General features: G+C 43.3%; 1 protein-coding gene across 1 annotated transcript in view; it reads right to left on the reverse strand.

Annotated features, from left to right (window-relative positions):
- Window positions 1–26082, reverse strand: part of LOC136836328 (cyclin-dependent kinase 9-like) — a 286298-nt gene that overhangs the window by 221063 nt on the left and 39153 nt on the right. The window contains exon 2 of the mRNA XM_067100490.1: window positions 25282–25363. Within this exon, the coding sequence (XP_066956591.1) occupies window positions 25282–25363 (82 nt within the window). The remainder of the gene's footprint in view (window positions 1–25281; window positions 25364–26082) is intronic.

Raw genomic sequence — 26082 nt, forward strand, 5'->3', positions numbered from 1 at the left:
AATTCTAGGCTGGGGTTCAGAGGAAGGAGAGAGGTCCCATCCTGAAGTCTTTCCTCTGATAACACCATCAAAGATCCTCCTTGATCTCCGATGTGACTGGGACAACGACGGAGCCTGACTGAGTCTTCCTGCACCAATTCACCTTCAGGAAGAATTGCTGAGGCCTCATGTGAAGCCTGCCCAACTTCACAAACTGTTCCACCGAGGCCAAAGTGCCGAGAAGGCTCATCCATTGAAGAGCTGAGCAGGTCGAGAGACTGAGAAACTCTTGAACAGTTAGGAGACACGACTCGCCTCTTTTGGGGGAGAGAAAAGCCTGAAAAACCCGAGTCCAGAGTCATTCCCAAATAGAGAATACTCTGAGTCACAGTCATCTGAGACTTTTGAACACTGATCAGAATGCCTAACTCCCGTGTTAGGCAAAGGGTCCTTTTCAAGTCCTTCATGCATTATTCCTTTGATGAAGAGTGAAGAAGCCAGTTGTCCAGGTAGAGGGATCCATTTATCCCGAGGAGATGAAGCCACTTGCCGAGAAGAGTGAGAATTCGAGTAAAGACTTGTGGGGCTGTGGCCAGGCTGAAGCACAGCTCCTGAAACTGGAGAACCATAACTGAAAAACGAACCCCAGGAACTTTCTCGAGTCCAGATGGATGGGGACATGAAAACAGGCATCCTGCATGTCCAGGGTGACCATCCAGTCGCCCTGAAGGAGAGAAGACATGACAGAACGGTTCGTTTCCATATGAAACTTTGTCTTCACCACGAACAAATTCAGGGTGCTGACAACCAATAAGGGTCTCCAGCCCCCCGATGACTTGGGAACTGCGGAAAGTCTGTTGTAGAATCCTTCTAATCACTGGTCTACTAACTCCTCCACTGCTCCTTTGCGAAGGAGAGACTCGACTTCTTGGGCAAGAGCCGAAACTTCTCGGATTCTGCCGAGTAAGCTGTCAAGGTGATCAGTGACTTGGAAAGTGGTGGCTTCTCTTTGAAAGGAATGGAGTAGCCCGTCTTCAAACTTGTACTAACCCAGGCTCTGCCCCTCTGCAACTCCATTCCTTCCAAAATCGGTGCAACCTGGCACCTGCCAGGGCACACAGGACACAGTTCTCACTTGTTAGCGGCCAGTTTGGTAGATGACTTCTTGAAGGACTTCGATGGGGGACGACAGTTGGAACAAGGTCTAGACTGGGATCTGGCTCATCCTCCTCGAAGGGGCTGGGGTTGCAGAGGAGAGAAGGACTTAGGAACTACTGCAGGAACTACCTTTTTGCTTCATGGATTGCACCAGCAAATCGTGGGTCTATTTCTTCAGCAATGCAGACAGAACCTCTCACAGTGTCCTGAGGGAAGAGTTGGGTTGAGTGGAGCAAACTTAAGAACCAACTTCTAAGTCATGGAAACTCTGGTAGCAAAAGAGCACCACAACTCCCACATCTTCAGAGACCCCATCACATACAACGAAGCATGTGTTGCAGAGCCATCCCTAACTGCCTTGTCCACACAAGACAGTACATTCAACCAATCCAAGGCAAAGGCTTCTGCCAGGGGTGGACAGTCCTCAGTCTTGCTTACCAGCACTCCCACTGTCCAATCAAGGAAACTAAAGATCTCTAGGACCTTGAAGACATTCCTTACAAGATGATCCAACTCTGGAGAGGAGAACATCATCTTAGCGGAGGCGAAAGCAGTGCATCGCGTAGCATCGACCAAGCCTGAGAAGTCCCCCTGGGAGAAGGCAGATACTCCCAAGGAAGGAGCTTCTTCGGTGGCATAAAAACGGTACCTTCTCTTGAGTAGCTTAGAAGGAGGGAAGGCAAACATAGCCTTGACTGAGTCTCTCTTAGAAGCCAACCACTCACCAACCTCTTTCAAGGCTCTCTTAGAGGAAGAGGAGAGGACTAACTTGGGGAGGCAAGAGTCACTTGCTTGTTTCCTCAACTGAAAGGTTGATGTGGGTGAATCTGGAAGAGTAGGCTGGAAAAAGTCAAGGAAGTTTGCTAAGAAGAACCTGAAAAGGCTCGAGTAAGCAGAGGAAGGGGCAGAATCTTGGTCAGCTTCTTCCTCACCAGACGAAATAGGCGAAAGATAGGCTTCCTCATTCTTGGCAACAGTCTTTTTCTTCAAGAAACCCATCAGGTCCTCTAGCTGACACTGAATCGGGGCTAAAAAAGAATCCTCTTGAGTGGATGCAAGCGGACGAGGGGACAATGGTGCCGAGCGCTTCAAAGGAGGTGCCAAGCGCTTCAAAGGAGGCACCGAGCGGTCCACAGTTGGCGCCAAACAAACTGGGGCAGAAGCCTGAGTCGGTGCAGCTGGCACCAGGCACTCGGGAGAGGGTTGGCACCCAGGAACATGAAAGCACTTAGGCTGAGGCGACAAATGCTCATGATGAGGGTCCGAGTGCTTTGGCAACAAAAACGGGATGTTCTCCATATCCAAGAGACTCCGGACTATCCCAAGTTGACTGTCCATGCCGCACTGACAAAACTGAAGGAAGAGGAACAGTGAAGCTGCAGGACAGTTGAGGACTCACACTGACCTCCTTAAACTTCTTGACAGGAGGCGGAGAATTGTGAGCACCAGCAGAATGCCTCATCTAAGGACGAGAGGCGGAAGACTAACGCTGATGATGCCTCACATCAGCGAAGAATCCTCAGAATCTGACGACAAACGATGAGCACTAAAAGAGACATCTTTCCAATGTTGCTCTGTCGCAGCCTGGGACTGGGCAACAGGCTTGATGGAGGGGGGTGACTGCCCATGGGCAAACCCTGCCAGTCTCCCTTCGACCTCCGGTGTGTCTTCTCCCTGGTGAGGGAGCGGGACAGGAACCTTCATCTAGGAGCACTGGTAGGACATACAGCCACCTCCTCGGAAAGCACAACACTCTCACTCAGCACTGCACTTGGACTGGGCACACTCGAAGCTTTGTCTACAAAAGCTTTGAAAGACATAACTAATTCCATGACCATATTGGCCAGGAACTCATATAATTTTATCGAACCTTGATTTGCGACTGGCAATGGTGTTGAGATCAGAAGCATGGTAACTTGGTAGAATATGCAGTAAGACAGCAGGAGGGCCAAGGAAGGGAGACAAAGAAGGGATAACAGGGGAAGAAAGAGCGCTACCCTCGACCACTGAAAGTAAAGGAATCGCCTCTATACTAGCTCTATTTTCGGCTCAAAGAGCTGCCTTCCTCTTTCTATCTCATCAAGCTTATCTGAATGAGATCTAAAAACCTTTCACTGACAGTTATCCTAGTCCTGGCATTTTGGGCTTGTAACCTCCCCGTTACATTACTATCCCCTACATTTGATGCACTTAGTGTGAGAATTTTATGTCACTTTACCTAATCTAGTCTTGCAACCCTCGGTACAAAACCAAACACTAGAATAACTAGAATCTGACATCTTAATTAGGAATTATGTTAAGCAAAGCTAACAAATAACTAATCCAGAAAAGGCCACACAAAATTCAAATACTTCACCAATACTGAATCAAAAAATCCACAAAATTATGAAAAGGACTGCCCAAAAACCATCGATGTTGATCAGGAGCCGGCAAAAAACGAATTGAAATTTCCTGCTGAGTTGCACCTGTCAGTCCTAATACTGGCCGGGACCCTGTCACCTACACTAGTGATGGTGGCGCAACCGTTAAATTTGAATTTTTGGACTGCTGTGGTAGGAAGCTAGTAGCTATGTAATTGCTTGGTAAGTCACTTATATAAAACCAAGAATGTGGGAACCAAACAAGCAGCATGAACAAGCTGCACAAACCCTTCTCTATGCAATCCCAAAAGATCACTTGAGAAGATTCAAAGTGATTCTCTATCATTCTGGTTGCCCCAACTAAGGAGAGATAGGACGAACACCCCTGACCATCAGCAAACCTACCCCAACCCTTAGGTCAGGTGAAGAAAACCCACAGTTCCCATGAACAAGCCGTGTAAACCCCTCTCTACATGATCCTGAAGGACTGCAGTGAGAAGATTGAAGTGATTACCCATTACTACAGTCAGAAGACCATAGATAGAAGGGAGGCCACTCCAAACTCTTTGCTGCCAGTAAACCAAGTCCATAGACTGGCAAAATGAAGGGTGAAAGAGCCACACATAGGATTAATGCTACTCTCTCTCAGAGTGAGAAAGAGGACTGCTCACAGCAAGTTCAAAAGCTTACAGAGCTGAGAAAAAGAGAACCAGTGCCAGCCCTGCCCATAAAATCAATCACCACCAGCAATTGAGACTCCCTGCCCTACCCCAAAGGAGAAGGTGTGCAGAAAGAAGTTTAATAATTCTTCTAATGTGAGGCAGGCACCCACAGCCATAGTCAGTCCTCCTTCCACCTCTGTCAAAACTCGCCTCATGTGCAGAGTTGTTGAGAATCACAGAGACTAAGCCACAGAAATATGAGGAATAAGGCTACATAGCATACTTCTACAATGAATACAAAGGAGCGCAGCAATAGCAGGATTACCTTAAGTAAGATAAAATACGGTATCATGGAACTTCAAAGTGGCTTAATCTGTACCTGAAAGGTAAATTATCAGAGAACAATAAAACTGTTGTGAAACTACCATAAGTTGCTACATGTCCGATGAAAACAAGTATTCATATCAGAAAGGCCGATGGGTGTGTTGTTGTTGTTATTATTATTATTATTATTATTAATTATTATTATTCAGAAGATGGTACCTATTCATAAGGAACAAGCCCACAGGGGCAATTGACTTGAAATTCAAGCTTCCAAAGAATATGGTGTTAATTAGGAAGAAATAAGAGGAGGTAAAGGGAAATACACAAAGAAGAGATCCCACTTATTGAAAAAGTACAAATAAATTCATTATCAAATATAAAAATATGTTTCTATAACTTCGTGTCACTATGTGGACATGTAGTGTTTTTGTGGCATTCAGCACAATTCAGCACATTGCAAGCCCCAGGTGAATGCCTGATGGTCTGCGAGGCTCGGCACAGAGTGCCTGTGCAAGGGTCACCTTGGATATAGCCCTGGGAATGGAAGTCCCCATCAGCATTTTGTCTCGAATGTTCTAGAAGCTCGGCTTGGTTTAGATCCCGACATGGGTGTATTGTGGGGAAGGTGTTTGTGTGTTTGTCGGTAACAAAAAGCGGCTTGTTGGGAACTTTTGTGAAAAGCCATATATTCGATTTGGAGGAGCCAAGTGAGAAGGAGTCTCTGGGACTAAATTCCTTGCATGGAGGATGTTTCTTGCAAGTGTTCATGGATAGTCATGCATCGCCATGTATGCTCATGTGTCATGTGTAGACACACCTACAGGGCCACTATGGGATGTAGCCACTTAAGTGAACTGGTGACAAAAGACATAATTGAAATGGTGACTAATTAGTGATGGGGGGGTGAAATGGTGACTGATAACATGTTTGGGGAAGACATTCATTTACTTTTTCTTTTCTTTTTACAATTTTGTCTATTTATTATATTTAACCTGTTATTTACAGAATTATTTTAGAAAGACAGTTATCTGAGAGAGAGAGAGAGAGAGAGAGAGAGAGAGAGAGAGAGAGAGAGAGAGAGAGAGAGAGAGAGAGAGAGGGGCTGCTCGGATCACGACTATCAACACTTCAAGGTAAGTGTTAACAATCTGTTTTCCTTAAAAAAGATTAACTGGTGGCAGTAGTTACACTTTTTTTATAGCGTTAAGAATTTGCACAGGAGCGATGTATGAATGATGATATAGGATTTAGGAACACGGACAAACAATAGAAACAGGATTTCATTTAATGATCTTTAAGCATAGCTGGAGAGATTGGAAGGGTTGGTACCTTGTTGCAGAGGGGATACTACAAGTTAGCATTTTAGCACTGGGTGTAGTCTGCAATCATTTAACTTCGTTAGTGTCTCTGTGATAAGTGGATTAATGAGTGCCTTCGTTAGTGTCTCTGTGATAAGTGGATTAATGAGTGCTTTAGTGTGGGTCTGAACATAATCGCATATTTTCAGGCCTTATATTGCAAGTGCAGTTATGATTTAGTGATTATTGGTGGCTGCAGTGATATAGAGGGAAGGTGTAAAAGTGAGTTTTTTTTGTTTTGGGTTTTTATTTTAGTTTATTCAGAAATGAGACATTTTTTAAATAAAATAAAGTTTTATATATACTTAACTAGCAATTACATAGCCGTTAGTTTTCCATGTACAGCAGCCAAAATTCAAATTTCGCTGGTGGCGCTTTGATTGCTCAGTGTAAGTGCACAGTACCGCCCCTTAATGGCAATACTAGGAACAACTTAGCTAACCACCTCATTCTGTTTTATACCTAAGGTCCATCAGAGGGGAGGAGGGAGGGCTCCAATCATGTAATTACTGGGTAAGTATATATAAAACTTTATTTTATTATAAGAATGTCATTTTTATATCAGAGACTTATCCAGTATTTACATAGCTGATTCCAAATTGATAGGTGGGATCATGGACATATTCTACTCCAAAATATTAAGGCATGTAATGAATTTGAAATTGAAAAGTTGCAAGCATTGAAAAGAATGTTTGTCATTTCCTATCAGTTAAGAGAGCTACTACAGGTGGGTACTGCCTCTGGTTGGTGCTCATCTTAACTTGTAGTGGCAAGGTGGTACAGCCAAGGGTGGCCTCCTGCTTAGGGGGAACTTTGCAGCTAGGGAAGTGCTCCAATGGCTAGCAAAGCATGATAGGTGCCTGCCCTTGTCCTGGGTGCAGCACCAAAATAAAAACAACCAAATAACACTGACACCTACACTGAAATAAAACCACAACCCATCCACTGAGAGTGGTGGGCGCTCCAAGTACGTTGTACCCCCTGGCTCTCCAAACTTAGCACCTTACTGAAAAGGTGAAGTGATAATATGAGAACATTCTGTGCTTCCTTCCACGATGCCATACCAGTCACTAAAAATGATCTCGAGGTATTGGAAAATTTCGACACTATTTAAGCTTTCATAAAAATAGTGAGAAGCAAAGACCGCTTAGACATAAAGAGCATATAGCGTCTGAAAACTAAGGAGGCAGAGGCTGTTCTGGCGTCCTTGGCTTCGCTTCAAAGTAGGCAAAAAAAAAAAAAAAAAAAAAAAAAAAAAAAAAGCAACACTTCGTGTCTCAAAAATGAAGTCCATATAAGATGGAGGGCAACATGTTTACAGAGGAAGAAACAGTTTCCTGCCATAACTCCCTAGATTATGGATAGTCCTCTGATTTCTGGTTCAGCTTAGGGAATTTCTGAAAAACTTGAACTCGACAGAGAGCTCTCTATACTACTTCCAAGCTGGGGAGAGCTACTGGGCGCTTGTAGCAAGAGTTGGAGTCAGACAAGCTGGGTGCCAGGCAAGCTAGGGGTTGGGAGCTGGCGGACGCTTGAAGCATGAGTTGGCGCCAGGTTGTGGCTGGCGCCAGAGGAGCTGGGTGGCAGGTGAGCTAGGAGCTTGGGAGCTGGTTGACACTTGGAGCATGATTTGGTGCTAGGCTGTGGCTGGCGCCAGAGGAGCTCTGGGCATCACGAGAGCTTGGAGTTCGGGAGCTGGCAGACACTTGGAGCACGTGGGTGCCAGGCGAGTTAGATTATGAAATGTCAGGTGCTCCTGGAAGTCAAGAGAGTCCATAACGATCTAAAAGGAGAAAGAACGGATCTAGGTGTTGGATGGGACCTTGAACTTGGCTAAAATACCCAAGGGTAACAGACAATCCGAGTCAATTTCTTCCTTGGTTGGATGGGTAAAGGACTTGAAGAGGAACGGAGATTAGGAATAAATCTAGGTCCCTGTGCTTAAACCTGAGTTAAGCATAGCTCAATACTCCAAATGGAGTACTAGACAACCTAGACCTCCTCAGAGAAGAGGTAAACTGCCATTGGATCACAGATGTCTCAAAAGGGGAGAAGAAGTGTCTGAGGTAACAGTTACGGAAAACTGATCCCTTAGTCTGGTAGATGTAGCTAAAAGATTGACGTTTGCATGCTACAGTCTCTGTGACATGTCTCAAAACCTTTTTGACTGACAAGCCTTCGGATTGCCTGAAGCCTGTCCAGGCAAGAGAGAAACCACCTTTCTCGATATCTCTTGAGGGCGGTTGATGGAGGAGAAACAGTTGGGGAAGGAACCTGGAAGGTCTACCAACAACCATCGCAGATTTGGGAGTCATTCTACGTAGGACAGAACGGGTCCTCATAACGTTACGCGCCTGAAACTTATTTATGGCTTCCCTGAACTATAAGAATGTGTAAGGCGAGGAGAACGAAGAAGGATCAGCCTGCATATGGTGACTGTTGCCCATACTAGAGGGTTTGGAATCGGAGAATCCAAGGGAGGAAGAGAAGGGTCCCTGCAGTGACAGACAGTCCCAAAGTCGTCTCGCCCCATAGAGTCCACAGATCCCGAGAGACGGGATTGAAGGCCCACACGGAAGGAAGGACACCCTTCTGAAGGCTCGATACGCCTGCCAGACCTTTAGAGCCCTGAAAAGTTTGCATGGCCAGAATGCTTGATTGATTTGCCCACTGAGGAAGTTCTTTTGTTGTTACTGCAGACGAAGTGCGGACTCACTGTCGCCTCTGCGGCCTGTGTGGACTGACAGTAGCTCATACAGCCTGAGGCATATGCGGAGCTGTGCATGGAACAGAACTTATATCTGGCAAACTTAAAAAAGGGCTGCAAAGTCCACAATCCATCAAAATCTAGGCACAGCAAAAAACAGGGGCCTAGTCCAAAACCAGGCTGTGACAAACTCTGTAGGTCAAACACAATCCTCTAAAAAAAGAAAAAATTAGCCCATGAGAGGGTGTTAGGTGCTCAGCGGTGGAAGCCGGGCACCAATGGTGCCAAGCCCTCAGGAAGAGGGGGAGGGAGTTCGGGAATCGGCGCCCAGTGCTAGTTGGTTGGTGCAAGGAGAGTGGGGAAGTTGAATCCAGGTGTGAAGTCAGGCCGAAGGGGTGACAGAGAACCTCAGCGAAAATGTAGGAAGGCTGAGACATGAAGCTAGCCTCCCTGCCTCTTGACAGGAAACAGAAAACGGTAACTGTAATTGCGTGATGAAACAAAAACAAGCTACAGTGCTTGTCTGCGCCAGAAACCTCATAACTGGATGAAAAAGTACGACTCTTGACTAACGATGGTGGACGACGAATTCCCCAGAAAGTACACCCACTAAGTTTCTGAGATAAAGAAACTTGCAGACCATCTGAAAACTCTCTTGGCAGATGGAAAAAAGCTTGAAAATTCTGAGAGTTGGGGCTGAAAACCAAAAACAGAAGACTCTGCGATGAAGTTGTGTTCTGAGGAAGAGGTGATGAAGATCTGTGAGCACCTGATTTAGGTCTCCACATGACAAGATGCTTCGAGTAAGCGCCCATCTCCTGCTAAGCGCTCTCTTCAGCTTGCTTGGCGTCTGCTTCACCGCTTCGGACTTCGGCACCCGACTGCTCAGCGGCAACTTCTGGGCACTCGGTGCCAACTATGGAGCATTTGGCACCAACATCTGGGCGCTTGGAACCAAAGGTAGGATGCTTGGCACCTCTTCCTTCTTCATAAGCTCAGGAAGACTGCTTTAGCCCTGATTAAGCATCAACTTGAGGAGCACATGGGCTTTCTGAAAGGAGATAGTTGTTTCCAAGAGTAAGGACACCTCCATATCCCCTGTCTCTTTCTGTCAAAACTCCTTTCCAGTGACTAACACTACACCTCCATCAAGATGCATTTCCAGTGGCTGTCTAACACTGCACCTCCATCAAGACACCTTTTCAGTGGTTGTCTCCCAACACCTGGGAATAGACTACAGATTCGACTGAAGGGGCAACTATCGGGGGCAACTGCCTAGGACTCCCTTCGACAGCCAGTATATCTTCTCCCCAGTGCGGGGGAGCAGGACAGTGACTTTAGGTCTAGGAGATCTGAGGGGCCAGAAAGCCACCTCCTCCACTACACATCCAGTAAGACGCCTTTCCAGTGGCTGTCTGTCAATACCTGGGACTGGCAACAGGCCCAACTGAGGGGGCAACTACCCGTATGTAAACCCTGACCTCCATGCAGGCTGACAGGTGGGTGGGGTTTTCCCTGTCTGTCAGTAGTTTGTTATCTTGTTAATAATTCTGAATGGCTGTTCCTGCTTGCGTTTGCAAGCTAAATCCCTATGTAAAGAACAAAGGTTTGTATTTGTATAGGCATAAACAATAAAGTACAAGTTACAATTCAGCTTTATAATGACAAAAAATCAGAGTCTTATTAGAAAAGTAGTCACATAGATCAACCACATAAAAAATTGCTCAGTATTTAGACAGTAAGTAAAAAAGCAAGTGAATCTGGGTCTGACATGATTTAACAAAGGGATACAATCTGAAAGAGTTACAATACTATCCTACAATGAAAAAGTGACGAAAAACTGTCAATGAAGATGTCACAGACAGCAATAATAGAGGTCACATGCAAATAATCATATTGCCAAACAGACCAAATGCTCACTATCTCACACAAGTTAATTTAGGGGAGTATCTTAACATATTATTATTAAAACAGTTTAACCACACCACTGAGCTGACTATCAGCTCTCATAGGGGCGGCCTGAAGGATTTGGATGAAATGACAGGTCTAGACAAGAAGCCTAGCACTGGGACCAAATAGGTCACTCGGTATGGTGATGAATGAATAAAAATGAAATTAAAAGCTACACAAAGGCATACGCTGTCATACTGGAACACACACACAATAAATACATTTATACTCATGTTTCCATATATACAGGCAGTCCCCGGTTTACAACGGGTCCGGCTTACGACGTTCCGAGGTTCCAACGCTTTTCAGATATATTAATCAGAAATTATTTCCCGGTTTACGACGCATGTTCCAGGGTTACGATGCGTCGTACGCCAATCCGACGGAAGAAATATGGCTCCAAAACAGCAGAATAAAAATTTAGAGGGTTTTTTGATGAAAAAATTAATAAAAATGCAGTTTACATCATTTTCAATACACCCAGAGCATTAAAAGTCAGGTTTTCTTAGGATTTCTGACGATTTTCGACGATTTTTCGGTTTACGACGATTTTCGGCTTATGAAGCGGTGTAAGAATGGAACCCCCATCGTAAACCGGGGACTGCCTGTACTCACTAAAAAGGTATATTAAAATTCAAAATAAATTACGTAAACACACACACAATAAATACATTTATACTCATGTTTCCATATATAATCACTAAAAAGGTATATTAACATTCAAAATAAATTACGTAAAATTTTAAAATTCAGTACAGTGAACCCTCGTTTATCGCGGTAGATAGGTTCCAGAACTGGCTGCGATAGCTGAAAATCCGCGAAGTAGGGACACCATATTTACAGTATTTATTTAACATGTATTCAGACTTTTAAAACCCTCCTTTACATAGTACTGTTAACAAACCACCCTTTACAGTAATGTACAGATATCTACAATACATACATACAGTACACAGGCACAAATGATAAGCAATAAAACAGTAAGTGAACATAAAAAATAGAAAGATTGTTATGGTGCGTACTGTACAATTGTACAGTATTTTACTCACCACGATAGAGTTGGAAGTTACAATAAAGCCCTCCTCATTATGTACTGTTAACAAACCACCCTTTAATATACAGAACACTTAATGCATGTACAGTACCTAATCTAAAACAGGCACTAATATTAAAATGTTAGAATATTAAAGTATATAAAGAAATAAAGACTGTTACTGTACCCACCATGAAAGAAGTTGAAGAAAAACTTGAATGATGATAGCGATGAATTTGCTGCACAGTAGAAATGATGATGATGAAGCTGATGATGTCTTCTACTGTGCAGCCAATGATTGTATTTTACGTCTCTTCAGACTGAGGTGTCTTTTCCTGGGACACCTCTTCAACTTCTTCCTGGGACACTTCTTCAATTTCTTCCGAAGGCATAGTAGCAGGAGGAACTGGCTCTTTTTTGCGAGGCTCAAGAACATTGTGATCGAAGTTGCTGCCGCTGCTTCTTTTTTCGATCGAAGAGCATCCTGTAGGAGTCATGTTTTCATCGATTTTGTTGCAGAACTGCAGAGAACGAACCATATCCTCATCCCATTCTTGTGACAATTCTTTCAGCTCCTTCACTAGGTTGCAGAGCTTGGCAAGCCGTTCTAATGTTAAGCCTGTTTCTTCGACAACTTCTTGGGTCTCTTCCTGTGGTTCATTTTCTTCCTCACTGGCTGATTTTGTCAGGTCTTGAGGTCTGCGTCAGTTAGCGGCTGGGAATGGCAGTCCAACAACTCGTCAACGCGTCTTCCGTCGTCATGTCGCCAAACCCGTCACCTCCAATTATCGCAGCCAACTGCACAGATTTCAGTACTGCAGAGTGTTGAATCTCGGCAGGCGTAAATCCTAAAAATCGTAAACAATCTCGGACCACAACTTCCTCCAGCTCGCGTTAACGGTAGCAGGTTTCATTTCTTGCAGTGCCTTCTGGATCTTCTGAAGGCACGTGGCAATTGTGTACTGCCGCCAGTACGCCTTCAAATTGAATGTTTCATCCTCATCTTCTTGGGCGGCATCCACACACGCAACGAGGTCCACCAAGGTATTCTTCGTGTAGAGGGCCTTGAACGCCCTGATAACCCCTGGTCCATCGGTTGAATTAAGGGCGTTGTGTTGGGTGGCAGGAACTCAACCTGAATGCCCTCATGCGAAAGATCAGTCGCGTGTCCACCAGCGTTATCCAACAGGAGAAGGATCTTAAATGGCAAGCCCTTCTCTAAGAGATATTTACTGACTTGTGGGATAAAACACTGGTGGAACCAGTTGGAGGTCAGCATCTTCGTAATCCATGCTTTTGGATTATGCATCCAATACATGGGAAGGAGATTCTTATTTTTATTTTTCAAAGCACGAGGGTTTTTCGACTTATAAATAAGCCCTGGCTTTAGCAAAAATCCTGCAGCATTGCCACACATCACGAGGGTAACATGATCTTTGAATGCTTTAAAGCCAGAGGCTTTGGCTTCTTCTTTGAACAGGAAAGTTCATGATGGCATTCTCTTCCAAAACAAACCCGTCTCGTCCATATTAAAGACTTGTTCGGGCTTGTATCCACCTTCAGCCATAATATTCTTGAACGTCTCATTCACGTAAGTTTCAGCAGTGACCGTGTCAGCGAAGCAGCCTCGCCATGCAGGGAAACGCTTTTCAGGCCGAGCGTTTCTGAAACTTGGCGAACCATCCTTTGCTGGCGGTAAAACATCGTGTCTGAGGCTGGGAATCAGTGGATGTCCCTGCTTGAGGTTCATCTACATCATCTTTGTCGTCTTCCTCTTCTTCTTCAGCGTGGTCGCCATCATCTTGAGGTTCCTTTGCCGCGAAATTCTCATACAACCTCAAAGCCTTGGTTCGGATGGTGTTCGTATCCAAGGCTATTTTCTTCTTCCAGCAGTCAGCAATCCAGACTGACAAAGCACCTTCCATATGGACGATCGTTTTATTACGAGCCGTAACAACTCGCTTTGCTGACTTGCTAAAGGTGATGGCAGCCGTCTTCCTAATCTTTGCCTCATCCTTCTTAATGTAGCGAATGGTGGATTCGTTCACTCCAAAATGGCGGGCCACGGCGCGTAGCTTCTCCTTCCTTCAACATATCGAGAAAAGTCACCTTCTCAGCAATCGTCATCATTTTCTGTTGGCGTTTAGGCTCAGTACCAGCCTTAGCAGAAGCAGAACGCTTGGGAGCCATTGTAGGGGTTATAAAACAAAGTTAAAAAAATTCAACTTCAAACACACACTGTCACACACAGCACTGGTAATGTAAACAGCATCTATCTACTGAGAGAGGGGAAACGAAGTGGCCGAGAAGATGCTGCGGGTCAGAGACAAGGGAAGCTGCTGCGGGTCGGAGAAACGGTCAAAACACCAATCACAGGCGAGATTACAAAACTTGGGAGCTGATTCGTCATCTATCACCAATGGAACCAATCACAGCCCATCTTACATGCTAGTTTCAAATTCAAATATACTTTACGCTATTTTATGCATTTTTGTTGTAGTAGTATAGGTTTATTTGAGATGTGATTTTTGCAACAAACAATATTATTGGATGCAGTACAAAAGACTCATGGAAAAGATGCACATTCATTACATTTGTATTTTATAATTAGTATATATGTAGCCATCAGCAGCCTTACACCATTCAAATATGACAATGTCAGACTGCATCTGATTAACGTTTCATGTTCAGTTTAATTTTACTAGTACTATAATGAATTATCGTATGATCACATTCTCTTTTGTTTAATTTCATTTTGTACCGAATTATATGTCATAATGCAATGAACCAACAGTACTAGCAGATATTAATAATTAATAATGGAATTAATGAAATATTTGGGTCTTCATATATCGCGACTATTTTTGAAATTTCCGGAAAATCCGCTATATATTTCTCTTATAATATACACGTAATGGAAAAAATCCGTGAAGTCGTGAATCCGCGATAGTCGAACCGCGAAGTAGCGAGGGTTCACTGTAGTTTTAAAATTCATTAAACACCTAAGGGTTTTCATATTTCTACTATTTACTTTTTATATCTTATCAATTAAATCAAAAGCTCCTCATGAACATTAAAATAGGTATTACAGTGAACCCCCCGTATTCGCGGGGGATGCGTCCCCACACCCCCGCAAACAGCTAAAATCCGCAAATACTTAAAACCCCTCTAATAACACTTAGAACTGCCCTTTTTGATAGTTTAAACACAGAAAAACCCTGTAAAAATGCAAATACCTGAGTATTTTAATAGTTTATCACAAAAAGTGCATTTATTCATAAAAATTATATGAAAATACAGTAATTAGTGAATATTTCTCAGTGAAAAATACCGTGAATGGGCGAATTTTCCACAAATAATGGCTAGATATGTTCCACAAAGAAACCCGCGAATGCATGAGTCCGCGAATCATGAGAACGCGAATACGGGAGGGTTTACTGTACTGAAAATGTTGAAGATTCCGACAAAATTTCTTTTATTGATCTTCTTCCAAAATTTTATAATCACTGCAGGTTATATTTTGGACATTCACACAATACATGCTTGACTGTTATCAACACTTTGCAATCTGGGCATTAGGGAGGAGGGCCAAATGGACTGTTCATTAAGTGTCCATGTGTCAAACGAGTATGGCCTATTTGAAGACATGTCAGAATTACTTGTGTGTGTCTCTCTGATATGATGAACTCCATTTTCTAACACTGGATTTTATCTGTTTTAATTTACTATTTTCAGGTTCTACATTCCAAATATTTTGCCATTTACTTACAATGATTGTTTCTATATATATATATATATATATATATATATATATATATATATATATATATATATATATATATATATATATATATATATATATATATATATATATATATATATATATATATATATATATATATATATATATATATATATATATATATATATATATATATATATATATATATATATATATATATATATATATATATATATGTCATATTTGTTGTGTTATTTTATAATTAGTCATTTTATTCTAGTTTTTGTAAAGCATATGAACTGTATTATTATCCATTTAGTTTGTTTTCCTCCTCCCCGGTGGTTTGTCTGTTTAGTAATTGTCACTAATGACCATTCTGTCTTTTCATATTTTTGTGACCGAGTGGTGCTGTCACCATGGCGGTGTCGGAGATTCTTTCGACTGAAGGAGTCAGTTGATCTCTGAGCCTTATTACTCCTGGTAACTGCTGATTTTGCTACCTAACGCCTGCTTGGATGTACTATTATTTAAAGGATTACACTTCATCCAGCCTCACCCTCGGCTCAGTAAATGTCGAGGGGCTCTCGCTAGCCAAGGTATAAGTGAATGATATTTTTGGATTAGTCAGGCGATCTTTGATTGGTCTCATTTGGATATGTCCCGAGTTTCCTGGAGGATCATCCTTGTGGACGTAGGATCGCTGTTGGATGGGTCCTATCGAGTACCATAATTATATTCATTTACCTTCACCACTTCACCCCCTCACTTTTGTCTCTGGACTCAGAGACATATAAGTATATCTGAAAAGATCACGGCTATAACTCCAGTGTTATATATGGACAGCAATATATGATTAAGGAGATCACGGCCACTGCTCCAGTGTTTCGGAGGAGGGAAATTATCACTAGATTAATTAGTTTGTAATTGATAGGTTGTTCTTACTTTCCGTATATACCTTCTCCTATCTGAACCCCCTTCTCTTTGTGGATGTATCTTTGCTTTTTCTGTCTTAATTGGGTAAGTGTGTTGGTTTATAAATCTTTCAGGTTGATTGGTGTTCATTAATAATATATTGTATTCGAGGTTCAGGAATAACTTCTATCTGCATATTTTTGTATTAAATTTAAGTGTTTTTGTGGTGTTTATTTTCCCCATGAATTGATTTTTGCACTATTAATATTGTTTGAGAGCTATTCCACTGACTGTGGACTTAGCTTATATTATTGTATATAACAGAGTTTGATAATATATTATTTAATTTTTAGTAACGGAGGAAATAGGACATTACAATATATATATATATATATATATATATATATATATATATATATATATATATATATATATATATATATATATATATATATATATATATATATATATATATCTATATCTTATATATGGTCACTAATAGGGTGTTTACATTTGCTCTTGTCATGTGGACTGCTTCTTTAGCTGCTTTATCAGCCTCTTCATTTCCTTTAATCCCTACATGGGCAGGGATCCAACATATTTCTTTTTTTTTCCATTATTATACAATTTATGGAGTGAAAAAACTTGTTGTACAATATTACTTTTTTTATTATAACTCTGAATGGCTTCTTTAGCGCTTCTGGAGTCGCTATAAATATGATATTTTAATGATAAAATAAAGTTTGTTCATACTTACCTGGCAGATATATATATAGCTGTAATCTCCGAAGTCCGACAGAATTTCAAAATTCGCGGCACACACAGTGGCCGATTAGGTGGTTAGTACACATTCCCGCCGCTGGGAGGCGGGCATCAGGAACCATTCCCATTTTCTATTCAGATTTTCTAACGCCACTGTCTCCTGAGGGGAGGAGGGGGGGCAATAAGAATATATATATCTGCCAGGTAAGTATGAACAAACTTTATTTTATCATTAAAATATCATTTTGTTCATGAGACTTACCTGTCAGATATATATATAGCTGAATACCACCTTTGGAGGGGGGTAGAGACAGCCAAGAATTAGGGAAAACAAATTTAAAGGTAAAATTATTTTGGTTCCTTACCTGATAGCATAGCTGACTGTGTGGTTACTGCCACCCTAGTCTGCTTCTGCTTTTCTAGAGACCCCAGCGAGGTAGTGACCTATAAAGCTGGCGACTGCTAGATGATCTGTCAACGGGGGCGTGACCACAATGTGACTAGATCATAGACCATACAACAAGAACAAAAGAGCATACCAACCACCTAACCAACACTAAGACATTAGTCTGCAATGGATTGGGAAGACTGTCTCCATCAATCGACCCAACAACCATAAAACCACAATTAAAAAAAAAACCCTTCCTAAGCAGGATTAAAGGATAGGAGCAGAGCTACACCCTGACCCCAAGGTTGTTGAAGCAGCAATGTATGGTCCCAGCAAAAAGCAATTTTCGTATGCTACCTTAACATCTCTCAAGTAGTGTGAGGCAAACACCGAATCGCTTCGCCAAAATGTGGCACTGAGAATGTCACTGAGTGCCATATTTTCTGGAACACCATGGAGGTAGCGACCGCCCTCACTTCGTGGGCGTTGACTCTCAACAACTTGAAGTTGGAGTCGTCACAACAAGAATGTGCCTCCTTGATGACATTCCTAATGAAGAATGCCAGTGCATTCTTCGACATGGGATTAACTGGCTGTCTCACAGAACACCATAAGTTATCCGAGGGACCACAAATGTCCTGAGTTCTTTTAAGGTAATACTTGAGAGCTCTAACAGGACATAGAACTCTCTCAGGTTCCTGTCCAATAAGGTCCGTCAAACCTTTAATTTCAAAAAAAATCTAGGCCAAGGATTAGAAGACCTTTCGTTCTTAGCCAAGAACGAGGGGTTAAAGAGCAGACAGCATTGTGTCCCTTGAAGCCCACATGACGGTTGATAGCCTGAACTTCGCTCACTCTCTTCGCCGTCGCCAGAGCAGTGAGGAAGACTGTCTTCCTAGTAACATCCCTAAAAGATGCAGATTGGAGAGGCTCAAAAGGACTGGACATTAAAAACTTGAGCACAACGTCCAAATTCCAAGTAGGAGGAATTGGCCAAGGAACCTTAGACGTCTCGAAAGACCTCAAGAGATCGTGGAGGTCCTTATTGTCAGACAAATCCAGACCTCTGTGTCTGAAAACAGAAGAAAGCATGCTCCGATAACCTTTGATTGTCGGAACTGCTAACTTGAGTTTTTCTCTCAAATAAAGGAGGAAATCAGCGATCTGGCTCACAGTGGTCGAGGAAGAGGAAATTCCCTTCTTGCTGCACCAACTTCTGAAGGTTGCCCACTTCGCTTGATAAACTCTGATAGAGGAAGCTCTTCTGGCTCTAGCGATGGCCTGTGCCACTCGGCTCAGAAAACCCCTCGCTCTGACCAATTTTTCGATAGTCTGAATGCAGTCAGGTTCAGAGCGGGAGGTTTTGATGATATCTCGCGAAGTGGGGTTGTCTGAGCAGATCTGCTCTCATAGGTAGGGTCCTCGGGCGTCTACCAACCAGACGAGAATCTCCGAGAACCAGTGGTTCAAGGCCAAAACGGGGGGCGATGAGAGTCATCCTTGTTCCTTGTGAGGCCGAGAACTTGCGAATCACTTCTCCCAGAATCTTGAACGGGGAAAGGCATATACGTCCATCCCGTCCAATCCCAGAGAAGAGCGTCTATCGCCACTGCCCCGGGTCGAGTACAGGGGAGCAGTAGAGGGGAGCCTCGCCGTTCTTGAGGTCGCGAAGAGATCCACGAGGGCGACCCCAAAGTTTCAGAGATCTTGGCAAACCTCCTGATGAAGGGTCCATTCCGTCGGCAGAAGTTGATGGTGCCGACTGAGCAGGTCTGCTCAAACATTTTCGACCCCTGCAACAAATCTTGTGAGGATTGAAATGTTGCGAGCATGAGCCCAAAGGAGAATCTCTCTTGCAAGGCCGAACAGGGAACGAGTGTGTTCCGCCTTGTTTCTTGAGGTAAGCTAACGCCCGTGAGTGCTGTCCGAGTTCACTTGAACAACACGATCGGAAACTTGGACCTCGAAGAATTGGAGGGCTAAGAAGATCGCCGCCAACTCTTTGATGTTGATGTGCCAGGACACCTATTCCCCTTTCCAGGTTCCTGACACTTCTTTTCCCCCAGTGTTGCCCCCAACCCGCTGATGATGCGTCGGAAAACAACACTAGGTCGGGGCTCAGAAGCTTGAGGGAGATCCCTTTTCCCAACTTCAGGATCGAGCCACCACTTCAGGCACTTCTTGATGGAAGGAAGGATCCTCAATTCCTCTTCCAAGTCTTCCTTGTTTTGCCAGTTCTCCAATAGAAAGAACTGAAGAGGCCTGAGATGCAGTCTTCCCAGAGAAACAAACTTCTCCAGCGAGGAAATGGTCCCCAGCAGACTCATCCATTCCCTTACCGAGCATGGTTCCTTCTCCAAGAAGACCGAGACTTTTTCGTAACATTGAAACTGCCGTTCTTGCGATGGAGACGCTAGAAAAGCCGCTGAATTCATCTGAATCCCCAGATAAACAATGGACTGTGAGGGGATCAGCTGCGACTTTTCCAAGATTGACTAGAAGTCCCAGGGACTTCACGAGTTCCAGAGTTAACTGAAGGTCCTCCAGACACCTTTGTTTTGACGACGCACGAATCAACCAGTCGTCCAGGTAAAGAGAGATCCTGACGCCCGAGAGGTACAACAACATCGCTACGTTCTTCATAAGAAGCGTAAACACCCTCGGGGCTGTGCTGAGTCCAAAGCAGAGAGCCCTGAACTGGTAAGTCTTGCCCCAAGACAAACCGGAGATACTTCATCGAACGGATGAATAGGAACGTGGAAGTAGGCATCTTGGAGATCCAACGATACCATCCAATCCCTGGGACGAAGGGCTCCTAATATTGACTGAGACGTCTCCATCTTGAACTTGTCCTTCAGGACAAAGTCGTTCAGCCTGCTGACGTCCAAGACGGGTCTCCAACCTCCTGAATGCTTCGGGACTAGAAACAGTCTGTTGTAAAATCCCGGGGATTTTGTGTCTAAGACCTGCTCCACTGCTCTCTTCTCGATCATCTGTTCGAGAAGTTCGAACAGAATTTTCTGCTTGGCAGGATGGTAATGTGGAGACAGATCTCTGGGGGTTGGAGACAAAGGAGGAAGAGTCAGAAAAGGAATTAGGTAGCCTCTCTCTACTACTTGAAGGGACCAAGCGTCTGCCCCTCTCTCTCTCAGGCTTGGGCAAAATGAAGAAGCCTGGCTCCTACTGGTGTCTGGAGGTGAAAGGAGTCACTTGCCACCTCTCTTGGGGACGACTTTGCCTCTAGGGAAACCTCTCCCTCGAGGTGCGGGTTTTGAGAAGCTCCCCATGGAAGCTCCTCCACGAAAGGGCTGCTTCTTCTTAGCCTGTTGTGGAAAAGAAGAGGACGATGATGGAGCTGAAGGGACGCTTAGAAGACCTGGAAAGGAGGTCTTGAGTCACCTTCTCTTGAAGGCTGGCAGCAATATCTTTAACCAAGGTCTGGGGAAAGAGATGGCTTGAGAAAGGAGCGAACTGTAGCTCTCCCTTCTGTGTAGGGGAAACCGACTTCGCCAAAAAAGAGCAAAACAATGCCCTCTTCTTTAAAAGGGCTGACGAAAACTGGAAGCAAGTTCTTCAGAGCCATCCCTGACGGCCCTGTCCATGCACCGCAGTACACTGGACAGCTCCCCCAGACTAATGGAACTAGGGCTAGTAGCCTTAGTGTGCAAAACTCCCAGACACCAGTCCAAGAAGTTAAAGACTTCCACAGTCCTGAAGAGTCCTTTAAGATGGTGGTCTATTTCAGTAAGAGTCCAAGAAACCTTAGAAGAGGACAAATGAGATCTTCTGGAGGCATCAACAAGACTAGCAAAGTCTCCTTGAGAAGTCGAGGGAACTGTCAAGCCAATATCTTCACCTGTCTCATACCACATGCCTGCTTTGCCCGACAAACGTGAAGGAGGCAAAGCAAAGAAGACTTTCCTTGGTTTTTTCTCGTAGTCATCCAGTCCTGAACCTTCTTGAATGCCCTCTTGGTAGAGAAGGACTTCTTCATCTTAAGAAAACCAGGAGTTCTTCTCGCTTGAGACGAAGCCAACTGTGAAGGGGGAGAGCGAGGAGCTGAAGCTTGAAAAGTATCAGGAAAAAGATCCTTAAACAAAACAGTCAGAGTTTGATAATCAGTAGAAGAAGAAGCTTGTTTCTCTTCGTCCGAAGGCTCTGACGGAAGGGGTTCTTCTTCCTCCGCTGGAGGGTCAAGAGAGCGAGAGGAAGGAGACCCGACTAGCCCGATACGCCAGCGGGACCTGTCGATTTAGAAGAAGTCGTGGCTAAATCCTGAAGAACGACAGAAGTCGAAACGGGAAGTTGAGCATCAAGAAAAATTGCAGGCGTGGTGTCAACGAAAGAAGGGTGTGAAGATATAACGCGGAGGCGAGCGAGGAGCGTCCTGGCGGGAGCGCGCGCGCAGCTCCAAGGCTGGATACGGAAAGAGCTTCACGTTGTGAGAGCGCGAAGAAGCATCCTGGTTGGGGAGCGCCGAGACTCAAGGCGAGGCGCGCGAGCGTGAGCGCGTGAGGAGCGCGCGCGCTAGACACTCGCTCCTGGCGCGTGACATCGAAAACGCCCAACTCTTCAAATCAGGGAAGACGAGAAGGAAGCTTCTTTATACCTTCTTTAGGTGAAAGACGAGAAGCTTCATGCGATCTAGCAGACGAAGACGACGAAGCAGGAGACGAAGGAGAAGGCCTGGACTTCTTAACAGGCAGATGCAGATCCTTACAACGAGGCCTGTCCTTTCTACGGTCCATGAGAGTATCCAGCTGCTGTTGCAAGCCCAACAAAATCTGACGTGTTGGAGAAACAGCTCTCTCGGGAGAAGGGCTGAACCTGCGAGAAGGAGAGGGGAGATGGGATGTCTTCTTCTTTCTCACATGGTGAATAAGCAACAGCCCTTGCCTTAGCGACTGGGGGGGTCGAGCAGCGTCATCATCCGTTGCACAACAAAACTTCTTCCGATGAGGAACATCCCGAAACTTTCAGGGAAGAGCACAAAACGTCTAGAGGAAGAGGACGTGAAGCGTCCTCTCCTCTCAAGCTTCTCTTAAGAGGGCGAGAGTCCAACCGAGCTCCAACCCGTGCAAGGGGGAGGACGTGTCGGAGGACGAAAGCAATCCTTATGGATATGTGCCAGTGCACGATCCTGGCAGCCTGGGTAGGGTCATCAGGACCTGCCGAAGGGACGCCAGATCGGTGGGAAGTCCCCGTAACCTTCATGCGGCTTTCGACATGCCCCCTCCCCTGTATCCTGGGAGTTCGGCAGAGGTCCAGGCCTAGAAGCATTATAGGGCGATCTGACGCCCCCCACAACACTAGGGGGATTAACACAAACAACACTTTGCGCTTGCAGGGCATTCACTTTGTTTTCAAGAGCGCGAATTGACTCAAAACGAGAGCCAAGGTATTATTCTCTGTAGCAACAACTTCCGGGCCCAAAGGCAACACTACAGGGTTAGGACTAAAACCTACAGGGTTACTAACATGAGAAATCCCTGACTGTCCGTCTACAGAAGCACTCCTGGAGGAAGACCTCCTCAACCTATCACGCTCCAATTTTTCGCATATAGGATTCATACTTCTTCCACTCCCCTCAGATAATCCCTCACATTCATTACAACGATTATCCATAGAACATTCCATACCCCTGCATTTAAAACACAAAGTGTGAGGATCTACAGAAGCCTTCGATAGCCTCACCTTACAATCACCCAAGCTACAGACACGATAGCTAGAGGAAGACATCTTATTTAAAGAAAAGTCAAAAGCAAAATCAAAAACGGTCCAGAAAAGCGTATGCCAAGTCACAGATCCAAGTCGAAACCAAAAACAACCAAAATACTTAAGTGACAACAAATTTCGAAATCAAATGGCGGGGAACTGACAACAGGTGTTGACAGTCCGGCAACAGAGAAAATCTGAATAGAAAATGGGAATGGTTCCTGATGCCCGCCTCCCAGCGGCGGAATGTGTACTAACCACCTAATCGGCCACTCATGTGTGCCGCGAATTTGAAATTCTGTCGGACTTCGGAGATTACAGCTATATATATATCTGACAGGTAAGTCTCATGAACAAACACGAAATTATTAAATGAGGTTCCTTTGATTATTTTTATGGCTCATGCCAATGCACATAACTCAGCTGTAAATACTGAGGCATTATCTGGTAGAGAGAACTGATATGTTTTGTCTTGGGATGCTGCAGCATATCCCACTCCGTATTGTGACTTAGATCCATCAGTGTATATTGAGTGATGTGGACCTTTTCGGATTATATGTTCTGCTGTATGTTGTCTATGGTGTTCTGGGGTATAAGAATAACTTTTTGATAAATATTTTAAGTGTGTACAAATTCTCATTTCATTCATTGTCCAAGGAGGGGGTAATTTTACTGTTAAAGGTAATTGTATACTGTATTTATATTTAGCAACTCAAACAATCTTCTAGCTCTAATTGGGAAAGGATGTGGATGATTGTTTATAAACACATCATTTGTTTGAATCCTCAGCACTCTTCACTGTTACTAGCTCTCTATGGAGAGAGAGAGGGGTAGTTCACCACATTCAACTTGTAAAGATGACTTTGGTGATGATCTAAAAGATCCTGAACAAATTCTAAGGCCTTCATTATGCAGTGGGTCTAAAGTTTTCAGCATTGCGTCTAATGCCAAGCCATATATTTCGCTTCTATAATCAATGATGGACAGCACTGTTGCTTTATACCGTACAGTAAGGATATGTCTATCAGCTTCCCAAGTAGTGTTCGATAGTTTTTTAATTGGGTTTAATGCTCCTTTACATTTTGATCTGATGTATGTTATGTAGGCTTTCCAGTTCGAGCAAGTATTAAATACTAACCCCAAAAATTTTGCTGTTTGGCCAATTGGTATGGAATGATTTCTGATTTTTAAATCTATTTCTTCACCTTTTTTCCCCTTTCTATTTTTATAAAACATTACTGCTTTAGTCTTTTGTATAGAAAATTTAAAGCCTACAGATGAGACCCATTCATCTATTTTCATTATAGTTTTATTTATGATTCGCTCTGCATGTTTTATGCAAGACGCTGAATAATATATGGCAAAATCAGCCATATACAAGTTTCTTTTCATTCCGATAGGTAGATTATTACTGATATCATTTATTGCTAAAGTAAACAGTGTGCCACTAAGGACGCTTCCTTGTGGAACACCATTTTCGAGTGGAAATGTACTTGACAATACATCATCAATTCTCACTTGAAAAGTGCAATTTGTCAGAAAGTTTTGGATAAACCTAGGTAAATGTCCACGGATGCTGTTTTTATGTAACGTTTTTAGTACAATATTGCATATCTCCATGTAGTATCATATGCCTTTTCAATGTCAAAAAAGACGGCTACAGTAATTTGTTTTCGTTCAAATCCTCTTCATATGTGTTCTTTCAAGTTAGACAGAGAATCCAGTGTAGATCTGTTACATTGTGACCCCAAACTGAGTGTGAGTCAAAATTTTATTTTCTCAAATATGCCATGTTAGTCGAGCATTTACCATTTTCTCTAGTAATTTGCATAAGTATCTTAGCATAATCTGGTCGAATAGAATAGAATACTGTATAGAACTTAGGCCAAAGGTCAAGAGCTGAGACCTATAAGGTCATTCAGCAGTGAAATGGAAATTGACAGTAAAAGGGTTTGAAAAAAGCAACAGGAGGAAAACCAAACAGTTGCAATATGAGTCAATTGTTAGGAGAGGGTGGAAAGTAAGATGTAAGAGAATATGAACGTAGGTACAGTAAAAAAAAAAAAAAATCTGGTGACAGCAAAGAGGGGCCCATTATTGCTACGTATACTATAATACGGGTTATTTGTGTAACACAGCACTAAGAAAGTTAATTTAAGTTATCAATACAACAACTTGCACCTTAGAACAAGTTAGCAACATAAAATAAATTTCATTTGCTTCACACTTACCCCTTCCTTCTCATTCTCCATGAGAATTTTCTTGAGAGCCACAACTCTCCCTGTTCTCTTGTCTCGTGCTTTAAACACTTCACTGTAACCAAGAAAAAAAGGTATAACTTTAACACACACAGTATAACTTAACTTGGTCACTGGAAAACTGGAAAAAAAATTTGAAACACTGTCAGAGTAACACACACTACAATTTACCCTCAACCTTATTCACATCTATGAGTGATATATTTCCACTCCCCTTTTATGCTACATATTTTGTCACTTCATCTTTTCCTTTCCAGTAATACACTACAGTACAAAGTGCACAATTGACCTTCAAAATGTTTAAAGTATTTGTATTTTTCCTAATATGCAAACCTGGAAATTTTACGTTGGATTTAGCTTGTCAGCACAAGCTGGAACAGCCATTTAACTTTCAGACAAAGTTGTTAACTATCGACAGGTAAGGCAGGGGTAAGCCCTGCCTGTCGGAATGCACTCAACCTTTCCATCCAGCCCAATACCAGAGTGGGAGGTGGTTAAGGTAGGCTGTTAATGTGAAGAACTTCAGGTTTGTATGTTGGGAAAAATACAAGTTACTTTTGAAAATAGCAAAATTATTAAAGTTATCTGTATTTTCCCTGACATACAAACCTGAGTTCTTTACACAGAATTTAGTATGCGAAGTGCGAACGCGAGCTGGAATGGCCATTTAACTTTCAAACAAGGTCGTTAACTACCGAAACTGAGAGAAGCTTCTCTTAGCAAAGAATGACAAGAAAGTCCGCTATCTGCTGAAGAGGAGCTTTGACTGGAGAG

Source organism: Macrobrachium rosenbergii, chromosome 4 (genome assembly GCF_040412425.1).
Source record: "Macrobrachium rosenbergii isolate ZJJX-2024 chromosome 4, ASM4041242v1, whole genome shotgun sequence".
Classification (NCBI taxonomy): domain Eukaryota; kingdom Metazoa; phylum Arthropoda; class Malacostraca; order Decapoda; family Palaemonidae; genus Macrobrachium; species Macrobrachium rosenbergii.